We start from the raw sequence: 24,579 nt of genomic DNA, 5'->3' as shown, positions 1-24,579 counted from the left end.
GTATCTCAGAGGGATTGGGATTTCTTTAAGTGGAGCATGTCCAACAGATTTGGGTTTGACATAGCTTTGTATGTTGGGCAAAGATCTCCTCTGAGTAGGCAATATGCGACAGAATAAAGCTTGAGTTTTTTGAGACTGTCTGTGTTAGGGCATCTGTTTGAGGCCAGTAGTCCTCTTTGTGAGGTATTTCTGTGGCCTTTCCAGTTGTAGATGTCTTGTGAGGTACATACCAAAAGGGGTGTTGTACTCTATAATGGGTCTAATGAGTGATGAGTAGAGGGGAGCAATGACCTCTTTTTTTTTTTTTTTTTTTTTCCTGGATGAGAAAACTTTTGTGATGTGTGGCACGTAGAAGGATTTCCTGATTACTGTGGCGATGTGATTATCAAAGGAGAGGCTACTGTCCACCTGTGTCCCAAGGTCTCCTCACACTTTCGGTGTTAAGTAGACAATGCCTATGTGGTAGTTCATGGGTACAGCGTTTTTACCAAAAGGGATGACAGTGCACTTTTTGGCATTGGGCTTGAGGCCATGGCTTTGACACCAGGCATCTGTCTCAGTGAGGCCCTTTTGTAGGATGTCCACATCGTTAGGAGTTTTGATTATGGCTCCTAGTTTGCAGTCATCTGCAAACTTTGTTAGCCAAAGACCTTCTGTGTTAGCCTGTACTTCAGAGAAGTAGATACCAAACAGGAGAGGACCTAGGACTGAACCCTGTGGTACTCCACTTGTCACTGGTCTGAAGTTGGATTTAGTCTGCTAGTTTCACAGTGTGGGTTCTGTCAGTGAGCTAGTTGGTAGCCCATCTTGTGACATAAGGATTTATACCTAGTTTAGTGAGTATCAATAATTCCATAGTGGGGGATGGTGTCGAAAGTCTTGGCGAGATCTAGATAGGCTGTGTGAACCACCTTACCCTCCTCTACGGCTTTGGTGACCTCTTCAAAGAAGTCTGTCAGGTTTAGGAGACATGATCTGCCTTTTACAAACCCGAACTGGGTAGGGTCCAGAGTTTGGAGATTGCCAATGTCATTGTTTATAAGTTCCATAGCCTTGCAGCCCAGGCTCGTCAGGCTAATGGGGCGGTAGTTCCCGGGGTCCATGGTGGCTCCCCCTTTGTGGAGTGGGGTAACCTTTGCTGTGTGCCATTCAGTGGGCACAAAGCCTAAGGTGAGGCTATGATTGAACATGGTACTTGGGTGGGGTGCCAGTTCGTTCTGTAGTTAATGTAGAACGCAGCCTGGGATGTTTTCAGATCCCATGGATGCTGTGTTCTTGGCTTTGGAGAGTGTGTTTTTTACCTGTGCAGCATTCTTCTGGTATAGAGATGGACCATTAAGGGGGTGAGAGAGGGGTAAAGTTAGCACTGAAACTATCTGCCAGGATGTTGGCAATATCAGTTGGTTCTGTATATTTAGTGCCATTGTGCTGTAACTCAGAGCAGATCTGAGTGTTGCCATTGAGGTTCTTGACATAGCTATAAAATGCTTTGTGGCTGTCTTTAGAATCAGTGGCAATATTGTTTTCATAACTAGCTTTGGAGGATTTTGAGGGATTTCAGCTTCTTACTGAGGCTGACCACGGAGTTCCTCCAATCATGGGATTTTACTCTTTTTTGCAACAGTTTCTTCTGTTGTAGACTTTGTTTATGGCAGGGGACCACCAGATTGGCTTCCTTTTTTTTGGAGGGATAGCATCTTGGTTGTGTTAGAGATTGCATGATCCATGCACTCGTGTAAGTGCTTATAAAGTGCATTTGTATAGGATTCTGCAGTCGTACCTCTATTGCCGTCAGTATGGGTGTCATGAAGTTTGCCACTTCTGTCTTAGTGTGAAGTTGGCTTTGGAGAAATTTTTTACGGTGGTTTCCCTAATGGGGGCTGGGGGTGTGATGTGGATGTCTAGGGTGATTTGCTTGTGGTCGGATCTGACCGAGGAATTGGCCTCTGGTGTGAAACACTGGTTGCGCATGTTGGTAATGACCAGGTCTAGGATATTGCTGTCGCTAGTGGGGGTGTGGATAAGTTGATCCAAGGCGTTGGAATTTATGAATTCCTGAAAACATTGAGCACAAGAGTTGATACATGAGTAGTTTTCCCAGTTAATGGTGGGGTAGTTGAAATCGCCCATTATTAGGGTTTAGGTTGTACCCTAATATTTTCCAGTGTATCAAAAAATGAGGAATGGGAATCCTGGGGGATCTGTAGCAAGCTACAGTTTGGATTGCGGTCTTGCCCAGAGTTAGTTGCACTTGGATATTCTTGGATGCATTATGCTGAGCAACTAGCCTGGAGGTGTGGATATCCTTAATGAATATGGACACGCCTCTGGCTTTAGTGCTTTGGTCCAGGTTAGGTGGCCGAAAGGTGTGGTATGAATTATAGCCTGGTAATGCAGGGCTGCTCTCTGGAGCCTTGAACCAGGTCTCTTGTCACTGCACAGATGTCGATGTCCTCCATTTTAAGGAGTGCTTCGAGTGAGTGCATTTTGAGGTTTAGACTTCTAGCATTAAGGAGCATTACCCTCAGATTTTGCTTGCTTGTACCTGTTACGGTGGTGAATTTGTCATTTGATTCTTGGCTAAAAAAGGCATTGTAGGGGTGGCAAGAGCCTTAGCCAATATCCAGAATCCCAAGTGCAACAGGTGCAGGCCATCTTTGGCAAAGCATCGTGGTTTGTTGATCATGTCATCCCAGGCAGACAGATACTGGATCTCCTTAGAATGACACCAGAAGCTTAGCCAATTGTTGAAGTCAATCATTTTGTCCTTGTACTGTGGTCGTATTCTGGGTGATGGCAGGATGCTACTCTGGTAGGGTCATACCTGCCTGGGCTACAAGATTGGACAGCTCCTCCATGTCTCTCTTCATGTAGTCCAGGGAGGTACGTCTCGGGTCATACACACCAACATGGACAATGGCAGTCATATTTGTACTTGTTGTGGGGTGACCTGAGTGCATACATTATGTGGCTGATCCTGGCACCTGACAGGCAGCTGACAGTAACTTTCTCCTTGTTTAGCCTGGTGATTGGAATATCAGTGTGCCTGACTATAGCGTCACCTATGAGTAGACTGTTGGGTACATTGTTATGCCGTATGGGCTGTGGTTGAGTGGCACACTGAGTTTGTGAGCTTTGTGTCATTTGGGTTGTGTTGAGGGGTGGAGGTTGCTTGCGTTTCTGCTGTGGAGGTCCCTGTTGCTTGGGTAGATTTTTTTTGAGAGCCTCCATGAATGTAGGTGCGTGTTTTGTGTTTCTGTGTGTGTGTTTTGTGGTGTAGGTTTTGAGGGACCTTTGTGATTGTGGTGTGGTGCAAGTGTTTACCTTCTCCTCTTGACTGTCTAGTCCATCTTGGGTGAGGAGAGCTTTGCTTCCAGTTTAGCTATGTAAGTGCATCTCTCACAGGTTGTAGAGTTGGGTGGTAGTGGGAGAGGGTTGTCTGTGTACATGAGGCAATTGCTGCATTGTCCCAAGATGCCCAGATTCATTAGGTAGACAGGAGAAAACACCAGGAGCTGACCCTTAGACATGCCTGGATAGGTGCTTTTTTAAGTACTAAAAACTGTTTTCCTCCAGACAAGTGATGAAAATTGAGTGCTGTAGTAATTTGTAGCTTATTTAGTGCTTACAATGAGTACTGAACAAGTGCTGAGCTCAAAGAAGCAGATTTGAGTGCTGTAACTAGAACACTGGCTAGTTCTAAGAAACAAAATTTAAGCTAGAAGGCTTCTCTCCAACATAAAGGCTTGGGGGCTCAGAAGCTTACAAACAGTCCTGGATACAGCAAATCTGCATCTGGACTAGACGACTTACAGGAAAGGCAGGAAACAAGCTTATACATTTTTTTTTTTTTTTTTTTTTTTGTAAAGTGGAAAGGAGCAGAAGAAACTGTTGGCCTTCTGAAATATTCTCCCTGGATTAGGTAGAATGAGGTAATGACACTAGACTGGGAAGAGTGTCCCAGATCAAATTTACAGTAGGGGCAGGCAACTGCAAAGCCACCAAGTATAAAAACAGGATACCAGTAGGGAGGGTGGCAAACAAACCCAACCAGATGCTTAACAATTGTAGAAGGTTCTAGTTAATATCTCACGCACAACGAAACTAGCTAGAAAAGTATATGCAGACAATAATAATGCTATAAATAACTCAAAAATAAGCAAAAAACAGGATACTTGTATATCGCAGATTAGCTGGCTCAGAGCCTTTCTTTCGATGACTTCCAATTAGCTCAGTGTGAAATGCAGAAACACTGAAGTTAACTTCTTAAGTAGAAACCTGAAACAACTTTAAAAAAAAAAAAAAAAGCTTGAAAGAACCAATGAAGTGCTTGCTCCAAGCAGTAGTCCAGGTAACCCCAATCAGCCAATAACCATACAATTCACTCTCACTGAAATGCTATACTGGCTTTGGCTAAACTACGATGGCCCGGAACATGTGCTCAGATGCACAGCCACTACTAACAAACTAGGCCCAAAACACAAGCCTGAATATGGACAGTGCTACACTACTTAGGTAGAAAAAAATCTGCAGATATGTTTAAACAGGTAAAGGATCATGGGGACTCTAGAGAATGCTTTTAAATGCAAACAAGTTAAATGACACACTCCTTAGCAGGAAATCGGAACAAACAAACCCAACCAGATGTTTAACAATTGTAGAAAATTACTAGTTAATATCTCACACACAGTGACACTAGCTAGAAAAATATATGCAAACAATAAAAGTGCTATAAATAACTCAAAAATAAGCAAAAAACAGGATAATTAATGTTATATATCACAGATTAGTTGGCTCAGAGCCCTTCCTCAGACTTCCTCTGATTAGCTCAGTGTATTTATGTATATGGTGTACATATTCAGTAGTAGCAGCAAACAAGATCTGGGTAATTGCACCACTGCATTGTGGGATACCTTCTTGCCATGAGCCAGGTTTGAGATTTTCAGCTATGTATTCGGCCGAGTCAGAGCTGAGAATCTGCTCCAAAACCCATCATTGTAAGAATGAACGGTGAGATGGACAACCATGGAATGTTATGGTGAGTACATAACTTCTTTTTTATATAAGTGAAAGAAAACGTATTGACATAATTTTAGTTGCAATTATTATACATCAAAGACCATATTGACATAATTGCAGTTGTAAGCATTATATATCAATTATAATCTATTCAGTCACATAGCTCATTCAAATCCTGCCTTCTTTTAAACCTCAATCCTCCTCTGCACATATTGTTCCCACAATTCCCATTTTTTGTATCTAATTTGCTCCTACCCTTTTCTAAGCATACCATTACCAGTTTTATCTCCGTTACTGTATTCACTGCTTCTAGTACAGTTGATTTAGACTTTGATTTCCATTTACTAGTAATTGCTTTTTCGGCATCCGCCATAATTAGACTAAGCAAGGCCTTACTATTCAAGGCAATTCATTCTGTATCATAGCTCAAAAAATCATTTTCTTAGTTATGCCAATTTCCTCACCCACTATTTGTGATAGAGTAGTCTGCAGGGAATTTTTAAAGTCTTCCAGCTCATTACACTCACAGAAAATATGTTCCCAATTACCTCTTTTTTCCCCATCTCACCTCCAATGTTTATCTACCTGAGGAAGAATTCTTTAGAGTCTACTTGGGGTATAAAAATACCTATGTAAACACTTCTAAGCAATGATCGTAAATCATCTAGACTTAGTTGCATATTTGGGGAGACATACATATATCACCCCATTGTTTTTGTGAAGTGCTTATCCAATTTCTCTTCCCAATCCTTTCTTAACCTCCCCTGATTTATTCTTTATCATGCAATATTTTATATGCTGTACTAATTATTCATTTTTTTACAGCAACTTTTATTGTAGATTCTACAAAAAACTCTACCAGTGCTGTGTTTTGTTTAGGATCCCCCTATTTATTTCTCTCTGCCCATACTCTGTCAAGCCTCGATAGGGAAGGCAATCTCCAGCCTGCAGTCCAAATAAATTCTTAATATCTTCCTATTCTATTTATTTGATCCGATTACCTTGGTTCTTTTGCCAGTTTCTCCAATAAATTCCAGCACCCTGTTGCCTATCATCTGGATCCCTAATTGCTGTCATCCTTATCGGCAGACTCTCCATGTCTCTTTCTTTCTTTTAAAGTATTTTTCAGTTTCATTTTCATCTTCATTTCATTGCTGAAATCTTGATGCTTCTGCTTATGTTTTGGTGCATACCTTTAGGAATTGTTATGACTCTATCTTTGACTGGCTTCCTTAGGGCTGTTTCAGAATTTGACCTTCTGTGCCTTGGTTTTTGGTCTTTCTCTGCCTCCTTCCACTGTTGTGGTCTGATGCTTGGAATTCAACCCACCCATAGGGACCGGTCAAGGACTGTCCCTTCCTAGACTGAACAGATTCCTAAACATTGAGTCTTGTTTGAGTTACAAATACCCACCTAGTGTACATCTGTGTGATATGCCTGTCCATCCATCTTTGGCTGTTGGAGTTCCCTGTAATTTGAACAAATTTATTTCATTACTTGTTAGAAATTGGTGAAATATTTTACTTCAGGAGGAAGTGTGCTAGCACAGAGGTTATGAATAGTTGTGCTTTATGAATAGTTATGCTGTCAGGATGTGATATGTCACCGTACATTTAGATCAGTCTTGTGTACCTTCAAGCAACTTTGGCATTTGAAAATAAAATGCTGAGTAGGGGATGTTAGAGGATAAACAGTCATTGGATTTCTCAAGGGCTCCATAATAGATTAAAGTCAAAATATAACTTGTTTATTTTGGGCATATATTTATATTGATCCAAACCAAATTCTGGAACGCACAGAAAAAAGCGTACAAATAGTAAAATAAGAATATTTATTCTATAGTAACAGATTCTAGTGCCTCGGTGTTGCCACCTTCATGGAATACCAATTCATTTCTAAAACGCACTTATATATCCTTAAAGTTCTTTAACACCAATTAATTAAACAATTAGATAATTGAATGCATTAAATAAAGTAAACACATCCAATTTAATTCATTATTTAGTCCCTTAGGGACAATTGTATTATACTTTAAGGTATAAATACATTCCTTATATAATAACTTTTGTTTCAACACTTCCTCATTCTCCCACATACTATCAATTTGTTCTAAAATAGTATCTTTTAAAAAATTAGCATTTCCTTGATTGATGGGCTTTAAAATGTAAGGAAATCATTTTCTCTTCCCTCTGATGTTTAACATCTCTCAAATGTTCCATAAATCTAATGCGAAACATCCATTTAGTTTCGCCTACATAAAATAACTTACAAGGGCAAAACAACACATATACAACACCTTTACTTTCACATGTATATGTGCCTCTAACATCACATTTATAATTATTAATATATTCCACCGAATTGGTTACACAGGGGAACGTTTTCATAATATTCAAAAAGGTAATAAAATTGACCTGGTATGTTTTGTTTCTTCATACAACATTAGAAGTGATGAATTAGTTAAATTAATGAAACACTGTTGGAAGTTTTTGATACAAGATAAATGTCTGTCCACCATCTTACCAAATCAACCTTTTTTCTCGTTTACTAAGGGGAAAAGTTTAAGGAATATGTTGGTTCATGGAGATTTTAGTCTGCCTACAACTAATCCCGCTAGACCACTAAATAGTACGGGCACAGTGAGATGCGGGAGGTGTAAAATTTGTACACATATTGTAGAGAAGGTGGAATATGTTAATAATTATAAATTTGATGTTAGAGGCACATATACATGTGAAAGTAAAGGTGTTGTATATATGTTTTGCCCTTGTAAGTTATTTTATGTAGGCGAAACAGATGTTTCGCATTAGATTTATGGAACATTTGAGAGATATTTAACATCAGAGGGAAGATAAAATGATTTCCTTACATTTTAAAGCCCATCATCAAGGAAATGCTCATCTTTTAAAAGGTACTATTTTAGAACAAATTGATTGTATGTGGGAGAATGAGGAAGTGTTGAAACAAAAGTTATTATATAAAGAATGTATTTATATCTTAAAGTATAATACAGTGGTCCCTAAGGGACTAAATAATGAATTAAATTGGAATTGTTTAAGTATTTAATGCATTTAATTATCTAATTGTTTAATTGGTGTTAAAGAACTTTAAGGATATAGAAGTGTGTTTTAGAAATGAAATGGTATTCCATGAAAGTGGCAACACCGAGGCGCTCAAATCTGTTACCATAGAATAAATATCCTCATTTTACTATTTGCATGCTTTTTTCTGTGCGTTCCAGAATTTGGTTTGGGATCTGGTTGTTGCAGTTTTTTCGTATATTGTTGTTGCAATATATTCATATAGAGTCTGTCCCTTTAAGAATCACTTTTTCGTCATATCTGTACATCACAGATTTGTGTATGGCGTAACGGAAGACCCACACCAGCTGGTTAAGCAGTTTTTCATGGAGGATTCTGTATCTTTGCCTTAGCAAGCTGTTCCCCTTGTGGCTTTAATTTCATGATTGATAGGCTTATCTATCTTATATTCAGATTGACTGGTTTTCACTTAGAAGAATTGTCTTCAAGGAACGCTGTTTGGCTTTAAAAAAGGATTAATTGTTCCTCATGACTGCTGCATGTTTCCTCTCAATAGCTGTCATATGTGTTCCTGAAGTCACTGTTCACATCTTCCCATGCTTTTTCAAGAGAGAGATTTCTTTTTGCATAAGGAAGTGCTTGCACTTATTAAACAAAACTTGTTCATGTTTATTGTCAAGTTCTTTATCTTATTCCATCTTGAGACTGCGTTTTGGCAAATGTTGCCAGGTAGCTTACTGTGAAGAATGCTTTAATGCAAACACTAGTGTCTTGGATGCTTGAGCATATCTTTATACTTTTATGAAGCATTTATAACTTGGAGATTAATTTCATGAGATATGCCTCCTTTGAAACTTCGGAGTCCCCACTCTTTTTTTTTTCTCCAGTTTATTCTGCTATGAAGGTCTTCTTTCCACTGCTTTAATGTATGATTTTAAATTATCTTCATGTTGTGCTTCTTTATTGGTTAGGGTTTAGCAAGTAGTGCAGTGGCTGAACGTAAACCCTTGAGCTTGCATTTGATGTGACATGTACTACCTAGAGACCTACATGCCCCTGGGTTGATGTCTGAAGATATTTTAGTAGTATGCAATGCTGAGGAAATCTGAGAGGAGTAAATAATAGTTGACCATTACATAAGGCCTTCTCACAAGTTACTTGATGTAGCAAGTGCATATGTTTATAGAAGTTAATTCTGTAAGCTTTCTTTTCTGATAAAATATCCTGAAAATATGTAGTCTGTTTCCATAGATCAGTATATAAACCACTGTTGACTTGTCAGTTTTGTGCTTGAAAGAGCTGTATGTGATTCTGATAATTTTTCCACTTGGTATTTTGTACACATGCACATAAATCATATTAAATATATTTTTCTACAGCTGTCACCTGCTTTGCGTAACAGATTTACTGAGATCTGGTGTCCACAGATAAACACTCGTGCAGATCTGGTTCTTATTATTAAACACAACTTAAAGGCTGGACTTTCTCTTAATGGAGCTAACCATGAAGGTGAGTCTCTCCTTATTTGTGTAGTTTGCTTGAAATGCTTGGCAGATTTTTTGACAGTTGTGTCTGTAGGCTTCTTGGTGATTAATTTACTATCAGAATTCTGCTTGGATACCTCTTTAAGGAGTATTGGTAGACTTCACAGTCTCTCCCTCCCACAATGTAGCATGCTCAGTGACAGTTCAGAATTTAAATTTCAAAGATGCTTTATAAAAAAATTATAAGTGGCGCCTGGTACCATCTTCAGTGTCACTGTATGGAATGTGCCTATAACTTTCATCTTGTAATCAAATGACAAGTAATTTGCAAAACTTCCGTTCTTTGTTTTCATGTTCTTTTTGTGCCAAGTCTCAGTATCCCAGTTGCGAAGCTCCTTGTTTCTTGCAATTGGAAAAGGTTTTTTTGATCAAGCCTCTGCTAGTAGGTCATCATTTTTTGTGAACAACCCCAGCAGTGTTAACTGTATTGTCATTGAGTTGTCAAGTTTCATTTTTGACTTGACAAATTAATTTTTATGAGGGCAATAACCTTTGTTTATGATTCATGCATAACTATTAAGTGTAATATCAGAGACCCTCATTGTTTAGCCTGAAGTTAGGTTCACCCTTATATTCACATTTAGCAGTTTTTCTGAGTGTCCCATTCCTGAAATTTAAATGCCGTGTTACGAGTGCATGCAACAGTGTCCTGGCCTGTATTAAACAGGCATACCCAGCCCCTAAATGTACAGAATTTTTCTGATTGTCTCAGCTCTTGTCTTAATCTTGATGATTTTGTGAAATGTTCTTAAATTGGATGTCTATAAGTAAATATTTTAAATGTCCATTTGCTTGGTTGATGAGCCAAGACCTACCTTGGCACCATCTCTACTGCCTAGGGCAAGAGCACTGTGAAATTAATTCATAGTTGTAAGTGCAATGAATGCATTGCTCTAAGTGGCACTGATTTAGCCTGACAACCCACAGATGTCAGAGGGAGCAATTTTTGTCTGCCTTTACTGGCAAGTAGATGGCAGCTGAATGGTCCTTGTATAGCCATCATGTCTAAGCTGAAGCCAGTTTGTAAGGCCTGAGATTGGGAAGAGTGGTCTTTGGTTGAGCTGTTTCAGAGCTGTCTTTTACTGAAATGCCCATCCGGTCCTCACATATGTTGAGGTCATCCTTAATATGTGCATGCTGAGACTTGCTTGTATTTTGTCAGAGGGTGCTGAATGGGGCCGGAGGAGTGATTCCCACCTTGACTTTAATGCTTGAGCTGTGTCCTAGTGTACACATGTCTCCTTTTCCCCAGGAAGATCCAGTAGAGCACAGAGGTGCCCAGTTTGATCTTGGAGAACAGTCTTTTGATTTAACAGACTTTGGTTCAGCTGTACTCAAGGAGTTTTCTAGAGTTTTCCCTGGACCAGTAGGATTCAGTGGCCTCATCCTATGCCAGGGCGCATAATACAGCCACCACATTTAAGATGCATGTTTTAAGTCTAATGAATCTTGGAAACATGAGTGCAAGACCACATTTTTGGGGATCATTTCTTGACTCAAGACATTGCAAACCTTTTGTGTTCCCGTACCTTCATTGGCAAGTGTGCATTTCTTTGTGAAATTTGTATTGCATAATCTGAATCTGAGATATGCACCCATTCCATACTCATCCATGACATAATCTCTGAAGTTTGAGACAGGGGAGGTCCTCTTTTTCTGGATTCTACAAGAAGTCTCATCTCACAGAGGACCTTTTACCTGCAGTGACTAAGGACAATTATTCCTTCTCATCCTACTGCTTCTCCTCGGGGGACTGCATTTTCAGAGAGAAACCCTAAGACTCTTGAACCCACTTATACTGGTGGGCAACATTACTTTTCCCATCTGGAAGAATGCTATAAATCTTGTCATTCTTTTGAATGAACTGGTGATTAAGGGTGCTATTAATGTGGCTTAGAAATGACAAGAGACTGCTTCTTTGACTCCTAATAAAGCAAGTTATCTTTTAAAGTCCTTGACTTGAATGGAGTGACTCTGCATTGTCAAACTGACTACTTTGTCATCTTCTGAGTGCAGTGCATAGTCAAGTGACCCTCAAATCTTGCTGCCTTATTTCTAAACAAGTGTAAGTTCTTGGACGTAGTTGGTATGAGCATACTGTTTTGTTATGTTAGGTGTCAGACCATAGCTGTTCATTTCACCTATTTATATTCCATTTCTCTTCTCCCTTTTAGAGAATACAATGGAGAAGCTTCCCCCTCCCTTATTCCGGGATTTAAGTAGGATGTTGTTAATTTTGACTCTGCCGATGCTTTGGCTAGAGTCACAGCCTCAGGCTTTGACTGTCTTGACAAGGAACTCTAATTCCATCTTAAATGCTACTTACAGTGGGATGATTTTTTCAGACTAATATTAGGATTTGGTGGATGATGTGTTGAGCAAGCAAGGGCCTTTCAGTATGATTGACATGGTTGGTCAGGAATCCCCATCTGTTCATATGGACTGTGACTGGGTTTGTTTGTTTGTGTCTTTCAGCTTTCCCCGGTCAGGGGTCGCCACAGTGGAACTCCGGTCCGCTAATGATTGGCAATTGATTTTTACGTACCGGCTTGCCAGACCTGACGCACAACCTTCAGCGAAGGTACGCCCATTCACTCATGTCTCCACGCAGAAGATGCTCTAGCTTAGAATCGAACTGGTCAGCGTCTTACTATGAGGCGACAACGCTACCGCAGCACCACCACCATGGGTGTTAAGGCCCAAATTGAGCTTGGTGTCCTTTCTTCCCTCACAGTATTTAGAGCGGCAAGGACAGGACCTCTCCCTTCCACTTCATATGCTCCATTCTTGCACCTGATTTCAGAGCAGAGTAACCTGCTCTGCTCTCCACATCAACCTCAGTAGTCTTGCTTTCATCAGCACTGACCCATTTGATACCGGTGGTGTCAACTTACTCCTTGGATGTCAAGATTATTTAGGCACAAAGTTCTCAGCACTGATGATCTTGCTCAAGTGTCAGTGCTCATACCTTCTGAGCCGTCCCTGGTGACATCATCAGTGTTCAGACCTTTGGTGTTAAAGCCATCCCTTGAGCTGGTCTGGGTTTTATTGCTATGCATCACAGTCTTTGACTACTGGCTAGCTGAACATGGACTTGCATCTAGCTTGGTACTGATCACTTAGATAGCAACAGTCTCAATTCCAGTTGTTAAGATTTTGAAAATGGTGACAAGGCAACCTCCAAGATATATCTTGAGGGATATTGGAGAGACATCATCTACTTTGGTATCCACCCTGCAACACTGCTTACTTTGAAGCCTTGTGCTCATCATCTGTGTCCTTGGAAAGGTTTGTTCCGAAAGTTGTTTTATATGGAAGATTACCCTTCAGAGCACTCAGAGGAGGTCTAGCCGAGTTTTCCAAAGATGATGAGATGCAGCAAGAGTCACCTTGATTCAGAGTTCCTCACTCTGTATATGGATTTGAAAGAAGGGAGGGGTTCTCCATAGTCCTTTCAAGAGGAGACAACATTTAGGGGAGGTCTAGGAATTGAGGCAAACAGGATCTTGAGCCATAGACTTTCACCCCTGAAGAAGAGACCCTACAAGAGACCCTTTGGTCCAGACTGCCTATATCTTGTGGCGATCTCTCTAGCAAACCATGTGATCATGTAATGGAAAGGGCATGTAGAGAACCCACTGTGGCTGTACCTATGTCAAGGAAGCCTAACAAGATTGCACTCATCCCCAAGGGCTGATCTTATTGATGTAAGGCTGCCCTTGTTAACTCTGGGATAGAGGCAGCAGGTAACAAGTGGGAGCCCTTCTAGGAAGGCCCAGTGGTACCCACCCCACATAAAGATTCTCACACCGTGGCCTGTGTCTTCACATCCAGTACTTCAGCTGTTGATGCTCTGAAGTACCTGATGCACATAGCTGGCCTTCATCATAATCTTGTAGAGAAAACCAAATAAATGCTGAAATGGCTTTACAACCGTGTTCAGCCCAAGATAGACTCACAGATGTTACAGATGTTAGTGCTGAAAGTCACTTTGCTTATAATGAGGTTGATGCATAACACAGGTAATTAAGCTTTAAGAGCAGTTGAGAAAGACTTTCCCATGAAAAAGCAAGCTGGTCTTAGTTTTTGTGGTTTTGTAGGAAATTTTACGGCACCCTTCTCTTACTCCCCTTTTGATGGGCCATCTTTATGGGCCCAAGTTGGAGAGGTTGCTTAAGAATATACAAGAGGGGCAATGCACTAGCTGTTGGGATTGAGTTTATTGCCCTGCAACTGTCCTGTAACTGAAGGGAATAAAAAACTTAGTTTCACAAGTCCCATCCACAGTCTTATGAGCAGCATTTTGACAGAAAATTATGTGGCCATTGGGACTTCTAAAATAGGCACTATCCTAGCAACAGAGGTGTTCTGCAGCTTTTCCCTTGTGGATCAGCAACAGCACCCCTGAGTATGTGCCGTATGTCTTACTCAGGAATCGGTGATGGTCAGCAAGTCCCTGCATGTAGAAGGTTAGCGGGCATCATGCTCAACAGATTAATGACGTAGATGTCCTTCCTTTGCACTGTTGCAGTATTCCTTGCATTAAGGATTCCCTGTCAAGGGTCGGCCCAACTTTTGGCCAGTATACCAAAGCCTTAGGTTGTAATAGGGATGTTGTATGTCACACGTATGCTCTCCACGTACAGTGTAAGGCATACAGGTGATGTACCAACATATCTTTTCCAGAACTACTTTGCTGTCAGTTTGAATGCTATCTCTGATTGTTGGTCTCAACGCTCTTTCGTCTCCTGGTTGCCTAGCCATTTTCAACTAAGTGCTCCATTGGGGCATTTCTTTTTATCTTTTTTTTGTGTGTTTGCTGGGTTACATGTCATCCAGAAAGGGGAAATACCAGTGTAGAAGACTCGTTCCCCATGAGGGTCGTCATGAACAATGTTTGTTTTGCTTGGGTGCTTCTCACAACCATATATCTTGTCTAGTTTGTCAGGCATTTGTCCCTAAATATCTGAATAGTCATCTTTGCTATTATTTACCTAGAGAACCAGTGTCTTAAATTGTTGGCTCAGGGTAAAGTGGTGGAAGCATCCCAGCCTGAGGGTCAGCTATCCACCAGGGAAGTCAATTAAGTTTAGTCGGTTTCTTCTGATGTACTGCCTCCCACGGATGTCTTTTTCGAAGCTGGTGAAAGCCTGGAGGATTGCCCGGTTCTTCAGTTGGATTCCTCTGCTGTGACTGCATTGGAGGCTGGCATGGATCTGACTTCTCACATGTCCTCAGAGGCTCTGCAGACGCCCGCTTCGGATGTTCAAGGGAAACTGTGTCTGATTATATCCAAAGGCTGTAGGGGTGTTACACAGATTCTTGTTAGGTAGTAGGTTCCCACTATGCTGATTGTCTGCAGGGTTCTGAACCACCTAAGGTATCTAGGGCTAATGTCCATTCAAAAAAGAAGCAGAAGACTAAGCATATATCCCCTACTCCTAATTATCTTTGGCATGAATGGCAGGATTTCACACAGAGTTTATTTAATGCTGTTATGGCCTTGAAGCCCCCTCAGGGAGTCTGTTCCCACACCAGCCCCTCCCCCCAGTTCTTCTACTCCCCTGTAAACACCTGTGGAGCAGGGTAATAGAGTCTAATGATGTATCTTTGACCTATTCCTCCCCGATTACCTCTCCCTTGGATTATGGTTCTGAGGAAGTGGACTCTATTAGTCTGGATTCTCCCTTTGAGGAGATTTCTTTTGGGGACATAGTTTCCTGTATGATGGAGTTGGGACTGTGCCCAGGTTTCTGATCTTCAAAAGAACTATGAACTCCTTCAAATGGAGTCTCACAAGCCCTCTGCTTTTCCTCCTTTTCTTGCTACCTTGCTACCTTGTTGGACACTTTGCAGCTTTCCGGCTCCCTGCTCCTAAAAAGCCTGATAGATTTTATAGGGTGCTGGCATCTCTGTTTCTTCCCAAAGCTTTACTTCTGATTGCATTCTTTTAGTTCCTCCTTCCTGTGGTATAAATTACAACCAGGGAGCTTCTAATGGCTCTGGGATACATGGCTTCCTCCATTCCTATGCTTCCACTTGCCAGACTCCATATGAGGAAGCTATAGTTGTTCCTAAAGTCAGTCTGGCTTCAGCATTCTCACCCTTTGGACTTTCCAGTTCCTTCAGATTGGAACATTGTGGCAGACTCAGTGAGCAGGTCCATAACACAGTCTTACGAATGGATGCTTCGTAGAGATGTTTCTAGACGTTGTCCACCAGTGGGGTACTCCTCAGGAAGATCTTTTTGCCTTCTCTCTGAACAGTAACTTCTTCTCTTTTGCACCGGAGTCCCATGTCCTCTGGCTTGGAAGGTGGACACCCTATCTTTTTCTTGGAAGAGGATGTTTCTTTATGCCTTCCCTGTCCTTCCTGTCATACCATGGGTACTGTTTAAGATAGAACAAGACTCTCAAAATCTTGTTGATTGGCGACTCCCTTTTGGCTCAGACAGCATTGGGCTCCTCCTCTTCTGCATTTAGCCAAGGGCAGTAATCACAAGTTACCTCATGAGGTGGACTTGCACATGACAAGGGGTCTGTAATCAATCCCTACATGTCCTGTCTTCAACTAACAATGTGGGTGATAGGATTTTGATTCCTTTTAGGCACCTTTATTTTTCCTGAGGATGTGCTCCAGGCTCTGCAGGTGGCTAAGAAGCCCGCTACCTGGATATATCTTATTTTTCCAATAAGTCGTCTCTTAATCAGTCTATTAATTTGTCCACTTTTTCCTTTCTCCACAGTCTGCTAGTGAGAAGGTTCTTGACAGTTTGGATTTGCATAGGCAACTCCGACATTATTTAGATAAAACTAAAAATATTTGTAAATCTGGGCAATTTTGTTTCCTTTCATCCTAAGTCTTTGGGTTTGGCTGCTTCTAAGCAAAGTATTTCTTCCTGGATCTCCAAGACAATTTTCCTTTGTTACTCTCTTTATGGGTGCCTGTCTTCTGTAAAGGCTCTATCTACCAGGGCTGCTGTTTCTTCTGGTGGTTTTTTTTTTTAAGGATTGGATAACAGCGCCACCCTTGAGGCAGCTTCTTGGACTTCTGTGCATACATTTCCCAAGCAGTATAAGTTAGATGTGGTTTCCAGGGCTAGAGCCGTTTTTGCCAGGCTATCCTGCATGGTTTTCTTGAGGGCTGTGCTGGGCCTTCCTCCTCCCAACTTTTTTCCTAAGCTTTTGTACTCTCACTAATGTAAGGAATGCTGCAACAGTGATATGGAAGGACATAGTACAGTTGTGTAAAATCTTACCAGAAGAGTAGATGTCCTTTTCTTCACCGTTGCAGTATTCACTCCCTCCCTCTTCCCCTTTTTTGCTTCTCCTTCTGGAAGCATGCATTCCTCTTTCAGTTCTTGGACTGCTTTTTCTTGAGCTTTTCAGTTCTGATGAAGGTATGTCCGTATGCCACCTTTATGCTCTACTCCCATGCACGTGGAGCATACATGTGACGTACAATTTCCCTATCACAGCCTAAGGCTTTGAAATACTGGCCGGATATCTGGCTACCCTTTGCAGGGGATCACTAATGTAAGGAATACTGCAGCAGTGAATACAAGGACACGTACTGTTATGTTAAGATGTTACACAACTGTAATTTTCCTGAGGCTGTAAAATACCATTTTCAAATGTACCCCAACCATCCTGTCTTCCCTTATCTCAGGTATTTCCACCTTCTCAGAATGACACAGCCAAAATAGAGGTAGACAACCTCCTAGCAAAAAGCCATCAAGGAGATCCCACCAGACCAGAAAGCATATGGGTTTATTCTAGATTCTTTTTAATCCCCAAAAAGACGAAGGATCTCTGTCTGATTCTAGTCTCATGTAGCAAAATTAGTATGCAAGGAAAACCACGTTCTATCTGAACATGATACAATTAATCCTTTTCTACAGGAAGGAAGTTGAATGAGTTGTATAGATCTCCACGACATTTACTTGGACATAACAGTAGCCAAGACTTCAGGACACTGCTGTTCCATGTGAAATCTACTTAAAGGATCCTGCTCACCTGAAGCTGCTGGGAATTAGAATATTCCTATGTTTGGACAGCTGTCTACGTGCAAGAAACTATATTTTAGCTGTGTCTGTCCTTGGGAGTACTTCAGTCCCATTTGTGACGATCACAGTTTTTATCCATAGGCTGCTGCCTGGAACCAGTTCCACTTGTTCTGCCCACGGAGATTTCCAGAAAATGATGAAAGTGATGAGCGTGATTGAGTAATTTCATAGTGTTTTTCAGGCTTTGACTAGACTGCTTTCTGGGCTTGGTTATCACAATCTTTATGATGTTATTTGCGTACTTGATGTGGGTTTGCAGTGGACTGTGAGGTGTCAACATTTCCGAACTACCACATGCTCATTGATCATACAGTTTCAGACACACATTTCTGTCCCTGGAGTAGTGGGCAGTCCCTGCTTGTGCCCAGGAGAGCTTGTTACTAGAGCTTACACATTTTGTAGATCCTGATATTGGATGCTGGTGGTCTGGGTAGGCTCCCTCTCTCGTTCCTGTATGGTTAAAGCTGTGCTTCACACTGGAAAGGGGCTTCACATTTGCAGCTCTTGTTGCAGACATATATCCTGGCCATATTGATCTTTGAAGACAAATGCCTAAAGGGTTTTTGCTTGATTCATCTATACAGTCCATCAATCACATGGTACATAAATAAGTAAAACTACATACTTTGCAGAGGCGTTGTACTTCTGATGAGCTGTATGCTGAGGTATCACTGGTTCAGCAGTTTGCACCATAGGAAATGTGGACAAACTGACTTGCTAAATCATGTCATTCAGGTATGGGAGTTGCTGAATTACAAAGCATGCTTTTTTCAGCCTTATGGAGGTGGGATACTCCAGAGATGTATAAATGTACCTCTTGTTTGGTGTAGTAGGGGACAGGGAGGAGTTTAGATTCCTGCTGATGCCATGCCTCATCTCTAGGGTCTTTGAAGAAAAAACAGAAAACGCTGTGGTCACCTGTGTGGTGACTGGTATGGGTATGGTTTCAGACTTGTGTCCCTGATGATGCAGGAAAAACTTAGTCCCAGACAGGGGAGTCTGCTGCATTTGAGGATAATCAGTTCCACCTTGTGGTCTGACTCCTGGTATAAAGAGCTAATCAAACCTTCCAGCAGTGGTGTCAGAAGCGATTGAGGCTGCTAGGAAACCTTTGCCTAGCAGATGTGTTTTGCCTTGTCAGAGATGTGCATCGTTTGTACAAAATAGTATACCCCCCCCCCCGACTGATAAGTTTGCAAGCAAATTTTGACCTACCTCAATTACCTAGCACTTGGCCTAGTGTATCCCGTGGTCAGTGACTGTCAGTTTAAGACTGTTTTGATGGTGGAAATGATTGTGGCTCAACACAGGCTGGTAAGACAACTCTTGGAGTCTCTTGCCTTTTTTTCCCAACTTTAAAGATGCCCACCCCCTTTCCATGGGATTTGATCTTGTGATTGACAAGCTTGCACATCTCTATTCAAATTTTCCTGTTTAGATACACAAAGTATGCCTTTTGGAAATACTGTGGTGGCCATCACCCCTTTTTTGCTGAATTTATGAACTTCATTCCCTTGTCCTGGGAACTAATTTGACTTTGCATAAGGATCGCTATACCTTTTGGCCCTGCCATATTTCTTTTCCAAATATATTCTCTGAATTTCATATAATCTAATCCATTGAACTCTAGTACAAAAAAAAAATCAATGGATACACAGCTCCAATCTGATAAAGTGTATGATGTGCAGGAACTCAATATGAACCCAGGCAGGGAATAAATCGCACCACAATATACAACCAAAGAGCAGTTAAAAATCCAGGTGATTTAATTACAAAAGGTTTAGCACTTTTGTCCCACATTGCATAGGGACTTCATCAGACCAATTAAACAGTAAAACAAGCCACTTTTATATATAAATTGCATATTAAGTTCCTGCACGGTGTAGACTTGGTTATTAGTATATTGATCTCCCTTTTTACTTTCGGAAGGGAGAAAGTAAGACATGGAAAGCCTTTTGTACCATGAGCAATCATTAATAGCTCAGGTTGTGCCTTAAGCAAATGCGCAAGTCCATATGCACCAGAATTGTTTGCTTTATATATCTGAGATGACAGTTTGCCATGCAGACCCTTTACAACTAGATTGACCGCCCTGATGGTAAAAGATAATGTGGTTGGTATTGTCTGTTAGCAAATGTTGCAGTTAAAGTTTAGCCCAGTCCAGGCAGAGCTGTTTTTCCAGTGCTTTCATTGAAAGTGTCTTAATTTCTCTGCAGACATTATTGTACTTGATTCTGTGTAACATCTCCAGTAAACATTGCCTTGATAGCAACTCCAGGAGACTGGTCTTCTTCGGAACTTTTGTATTTTATAAGTTAGATTTTTTTAGCCTTTGGCCTTCTGGTCATCTGAAAACTCCGTTTCACCTTGCTGGATTTACAATATTGAAATTCAGGCAATTCATAGAGTAGCACCAGGTAAAATAGGGTAAGAGCTGTTTTTGTGTGTGTATATATGTGTGTATATATATATATATATATATATATGTGTGTGTGTGTGTGTGTGTGTGTGTGTATATATATATATATATATATATATATATATATATATATATATATATATATATATATGTGTGTGTGTATATATATATATATATATATATATATATATATATTTTTTTTTTTTTTTTTTTTTTAATTTAAGCGGGACCCCACTATAATGAGTTTGAAATACTCAATTCATCCCCTTGTGCTTAGACAGCCCCTGTATCCAGTCATGGCTGTATGTACTTGTATATTAAGTGGTGTGCAGTTATCACATTTTCATTGTTCCTAGTTTGCTGAAAATGTGCTTAGTGAGTTGCAGGTATGAAATGGGTCAAGCTTGGCATATGTTATTTGTTGGGTGTACAGTATGGTGTGCAGTAGCAGGGGACATGTCAACTTCCTGAGCACAGGGCCTTCTGAGAAAGAAAATGGTAGATTGTAATGGAAGAGAAGAGAAATCCAATACTGGATCCACCAGAAAAGAATTCTTTGTATGTTAGCTGAGATTGTAAACGCACAACTGCAGTGTGAAACCATTTATTGTCATAACAGTCATTGGTTTATTTATTTATTTATTTATTTTTGGACACTTAAGCTGTGATACAAACCAGAAAGGCAAGGTTATGTATTGTACGTCTATGTAGCTTATGCATTCTGTGTGTATATTTGTGTATGTGCATATGTGTTTATGCAGATATGTATGCATATATTTACACATGTATATAGTCATATGCAGGTATAGACTTTAATGTGCATAATATGTAGCCACAAGCATGTGAATGTGTAAATCAGCATATTCACGTGTTTGTGTATGTCTGTGTGTGTGTATATATATATATATATATATATATCTATCTATATATATATATATATATATATATATATATATATATATATATATATTGAAAAAACCAAGATTGGATGGAAGAAGACGGCAAAAATATATCACAATGTTAGATCCAACGATATAAGGCATCTCCACTGAAAAAATCCACTGAAGAAATCAAATGGAAAACAAGTACTTTAATAACACAAAAAGCAAAAACAAAGATGAGCGCTTTCGCGGACTCCCATCCGCTTCATCAGATAAAAATACATAGTAGGCAGTTGATTTAAATACAATGGAAGAAAGTCATGTGATCAATTAGATCATTAATTAATAAGGTGTGCTCTCTTATTATCTAAAATCTTAATTCGAAGCAGTTTAAAACAGTTCAACTAAATAATGTATATAAACTACTTCAAAATATACAAAGTTAAAAATAATAAGTATATTGAGCATATATAAAAATATGTATAAAAATCTTCTACAATATATGAGGAATAAATTTGTTTGCTTGCTACACATCTATTTGGGGCCAGATGGAAGGAGCCGAAACCAGGGGTTTGACTGAAGAGATGAATGTCGCTGAATCAGTATTTTCAAACAGAAGATTACTTGGTGCTCTAAGTGACACTGTTAATCCGTTGCTACAAAAAGGTAACAATATATCAAAAGATGATGCTGATGACTGTCTTTTAAATATACAGGAGATACGTTTGCTACAAAGAAATGTTGAAAATAACCTGTATAAATTTAAAAGGTTACAAGCTCAACGCTTTCATATGGAAGCCTCATTAGCTTGTAACGTAGTACCACGTGGGTTAAGAGTTTTAAACATGCCCACATACGGCAACACATATCCACTTCTCCTAACTCAATGGCAACAAATAAATTTAAATACTAGCAAGGCATATATTAATTTACTAATAGACTTTTTCAAGCCTATGGAGAATGACTTAAAAACAGAAATTGTGAATTTACAAGATAAATTGATTGAATTGAATGGTGAAGCACAAACGGAATTATTTATGCATGATCTAATAGATAAAATTACAAGATACGAGACAAATCTATTAGATTCTAAAAAGAAAAAACTCAACAGAGATCTTGAGGACTTTCGCAAAAATAATGTTTTTGTATGGCCAAGATACAATGCTAATGAACCTAATAGGTCTCAAGGTTCTAATAGCAATGTGAATGATAGAGAAAAATCAGTTCCATTTGCAACTGCTGTTCCATCGGCTTCGATTCCAAGAGACACCCAAAGGAACAGGAAATTACATGACGAAACCAGGTCTGAACAGGCGGGTCTAGCAGGAACTAATGTAACTACAAACTTGGTCGCTTCACACATTTCAGCTTGTGCTAATGTTACTTCACCTGATGGAAGCAATTCTGTCTACACTACACCGGCGGAAAATATAGTAACAAAACAACAGGACATCTCTCATAGCGATATGCCAGATACTGTCCCATCCACAATCGCGAGTGCCGTTAGACGCAAAATTAATCTGGAGAAGAATGAAAGCCAACCTTTTTTACAAACTCCTCTACAAGTCCCTCTACCAATAAGAACAGGCAGAAAGAGGTCAATGGACCTAGATATTGCCAGAGGAGCAAAAAGGAAAGAAATGCAACACTCACGAGTCCTGTCGAATTTTTGGAATCAAACGAACTAGTTGTGAATTTATCTAAGCATCGCTTAACTTCAGCTGAACTGGCAGTACTTAACAAAGGATTGGGTTTCATCCCTACTTCTAACATGGACATTACCCAAGCAATTTTGGCTGTTAGGACATTTTTACGCAAGGTATCTTTACAACTTTGTTATACCAATGCACAAATGAGTAGTCAAAATGTTTTTAAAAATAGAAGTCTTTATACACCACCGCTTCCTTATAACCTTCAAGTTTTCCTAGAGGCAGTTGAAAATTCGTTTTATGAGCAAGATTCTTTTTCTACACCTATTATAAATGATAATTTAACTAAACTAGAACGAGAAGCCCTTTTAAGCTTACGCAAGAATTTTAACATCACAATACGCCCTGCTGACAAGGGAGGGCCTGTTACAGTTTTAGATACGTCTTTTTATAGAAACAAAATGTTAGCTATGTTGAACGATGAAGCTTATGAGATAGTTCACAAAGATATTTTCTTAGAACTACAAAATAATATGTTCAATGTTTTAACTGAATGTAAATGTATGAACATACTTACCAAAGAATTGTATGATTATTTTATAGTTTTAAATCCGACAATACCTGCTATTCATGGGCTGCCCAAATTACACAAAAATTTTATGGAACCAGAAATAAGACCGATTGTAGCAGGATCAGGATGGCTCACAGAGCCTCTTTCTTTATATTTAGAAAATGAACTTAAAATAATCATTGCTGAATATAAACACATTTTGAAAGATACGGAGCAATTTTTAACCCAGCTTTATGAATGTGTTTCACACATGAATAGTCTAGAAAACATTATTATGGTCACCATGGATGTCAAATCCCTATTTACTTGTATTCCTAACTTAGAAGGCATTAATTTGGTTAGGGACTTATTAGTCAATAATAGGATATTTGACATTACGCGTATTGAGTTTATATGTTTATTATTAGAAATGGTTCTTGACAACAATATATTCATGTTTGAATCTACTTGCTACAGACAAAAAAAGGGGGTAGCCATGGGCACAAGTTGTGCGAATAGTTATGCCAACTTGGTTATGTTATCATGGGAATTGCAACATATTATAGGACATCCTAAAATTGTATTTTATTCTAGATTTGTGGATGATCTCTTTTTTCTTTGGAATGATACATTAGAAGCCCTCACTTCCTTTTTTAATGAACTGAATGTGACTAGTACTTTTTTAAAGTTTACCATTGAATATTCTAAGCTTAACATTAATTACCTAGATGTTACTGTTTTTATCAAAGATAATTCATGTTTGACTAAGTTATATCGCAAACCCTGTTATAGACCCTCCTTTTTATTTAGAACTAGTATGCACAATCCTACAGTGTTTCATAATATTGTCAAAGGTCAAGCCATGAGACTTTCTAGACTCTCATGTGAGGAAGAGCAATATTTTTTAGAGTTAAGAAAATTTAAGTTAGCTTTGATTAATAGAGGTTACACACAAGGTGAAATAGATTGTATTTATTCTGATGTTAATAGATTAAGAACCAATAGGGCATCACCATATTTTTCCAATAGAAATATTCAAGCAAATGTAAAACGTAGCCGCATGAATATACAGAATAATAGTACATTTATCATCCCTTTTTCCAACAATTTTGACATGGTAAAGAACATCATTGAATGTAATTGGAATATTTTATTAGTGGATGATAACACTAAGAAATTAGTAGGCTCTCATCCTAATTTTGTTTTTAGCAATATGTGTAATTTTAAACAATTGTTGTGTACTCAGGTTGATTCTCAGACTGCCCTAGTCCCTGTTATTCCAGGGACGCAATTGTTTTTCTTGGGAACAAGAAAATGTGGCCACTGCCCACAATGTCAGTTCATAGACGAATCCAGGTTTTATAGACACCCTATGACTGGCAAATTATGGGAAATTCGTAATAATAGCAAC

The 24,579-nt window shown here is 39.6% G+C and overlaps 1 protein-coding gene across 1 annotated transcript in view; it reads left to right on the top strand.

Annotated features, from left to right (window-relative positions):
- MDN1 (midasin AAA ATPase 1) overlaps nucleotides 1-24,579 on the top strand; it is a 3,484,183-nt gene that overhangs the window by 1,551,813 nt on the left and 1,907,791 nt on the right. The window contains exon 33 of the mRNA XM_044071809.1: nucleotides 9,440-9,569. Within this exon, the coding sequence (XP_043927744.1) occupies nucleotides 9,440-9,569 (130 nt within the window). The remainder of the gene's footprint in view (nucleotides 1-9,439; nucleotides 9,570-24,579) is intronic.

This window comes from Protopterus annectens, chromosome 1.part0, assembly GCF_019279795.1.
Source record: "Protopterus annectens isolate FY-2018-M chromosome 1.part0, PAN1.0, whole genome shotgun sequence".
Classification (NCBI taxonomy): domain Eukaryota; kingdom Metazoa; phylum Chordata; order Ceratodontiformes; family Protopteridae; genus Protopterus; species Protopterus annectens.
This window is presented reverse-complemented; position numbering and strand designations above follow the sequence as displayed.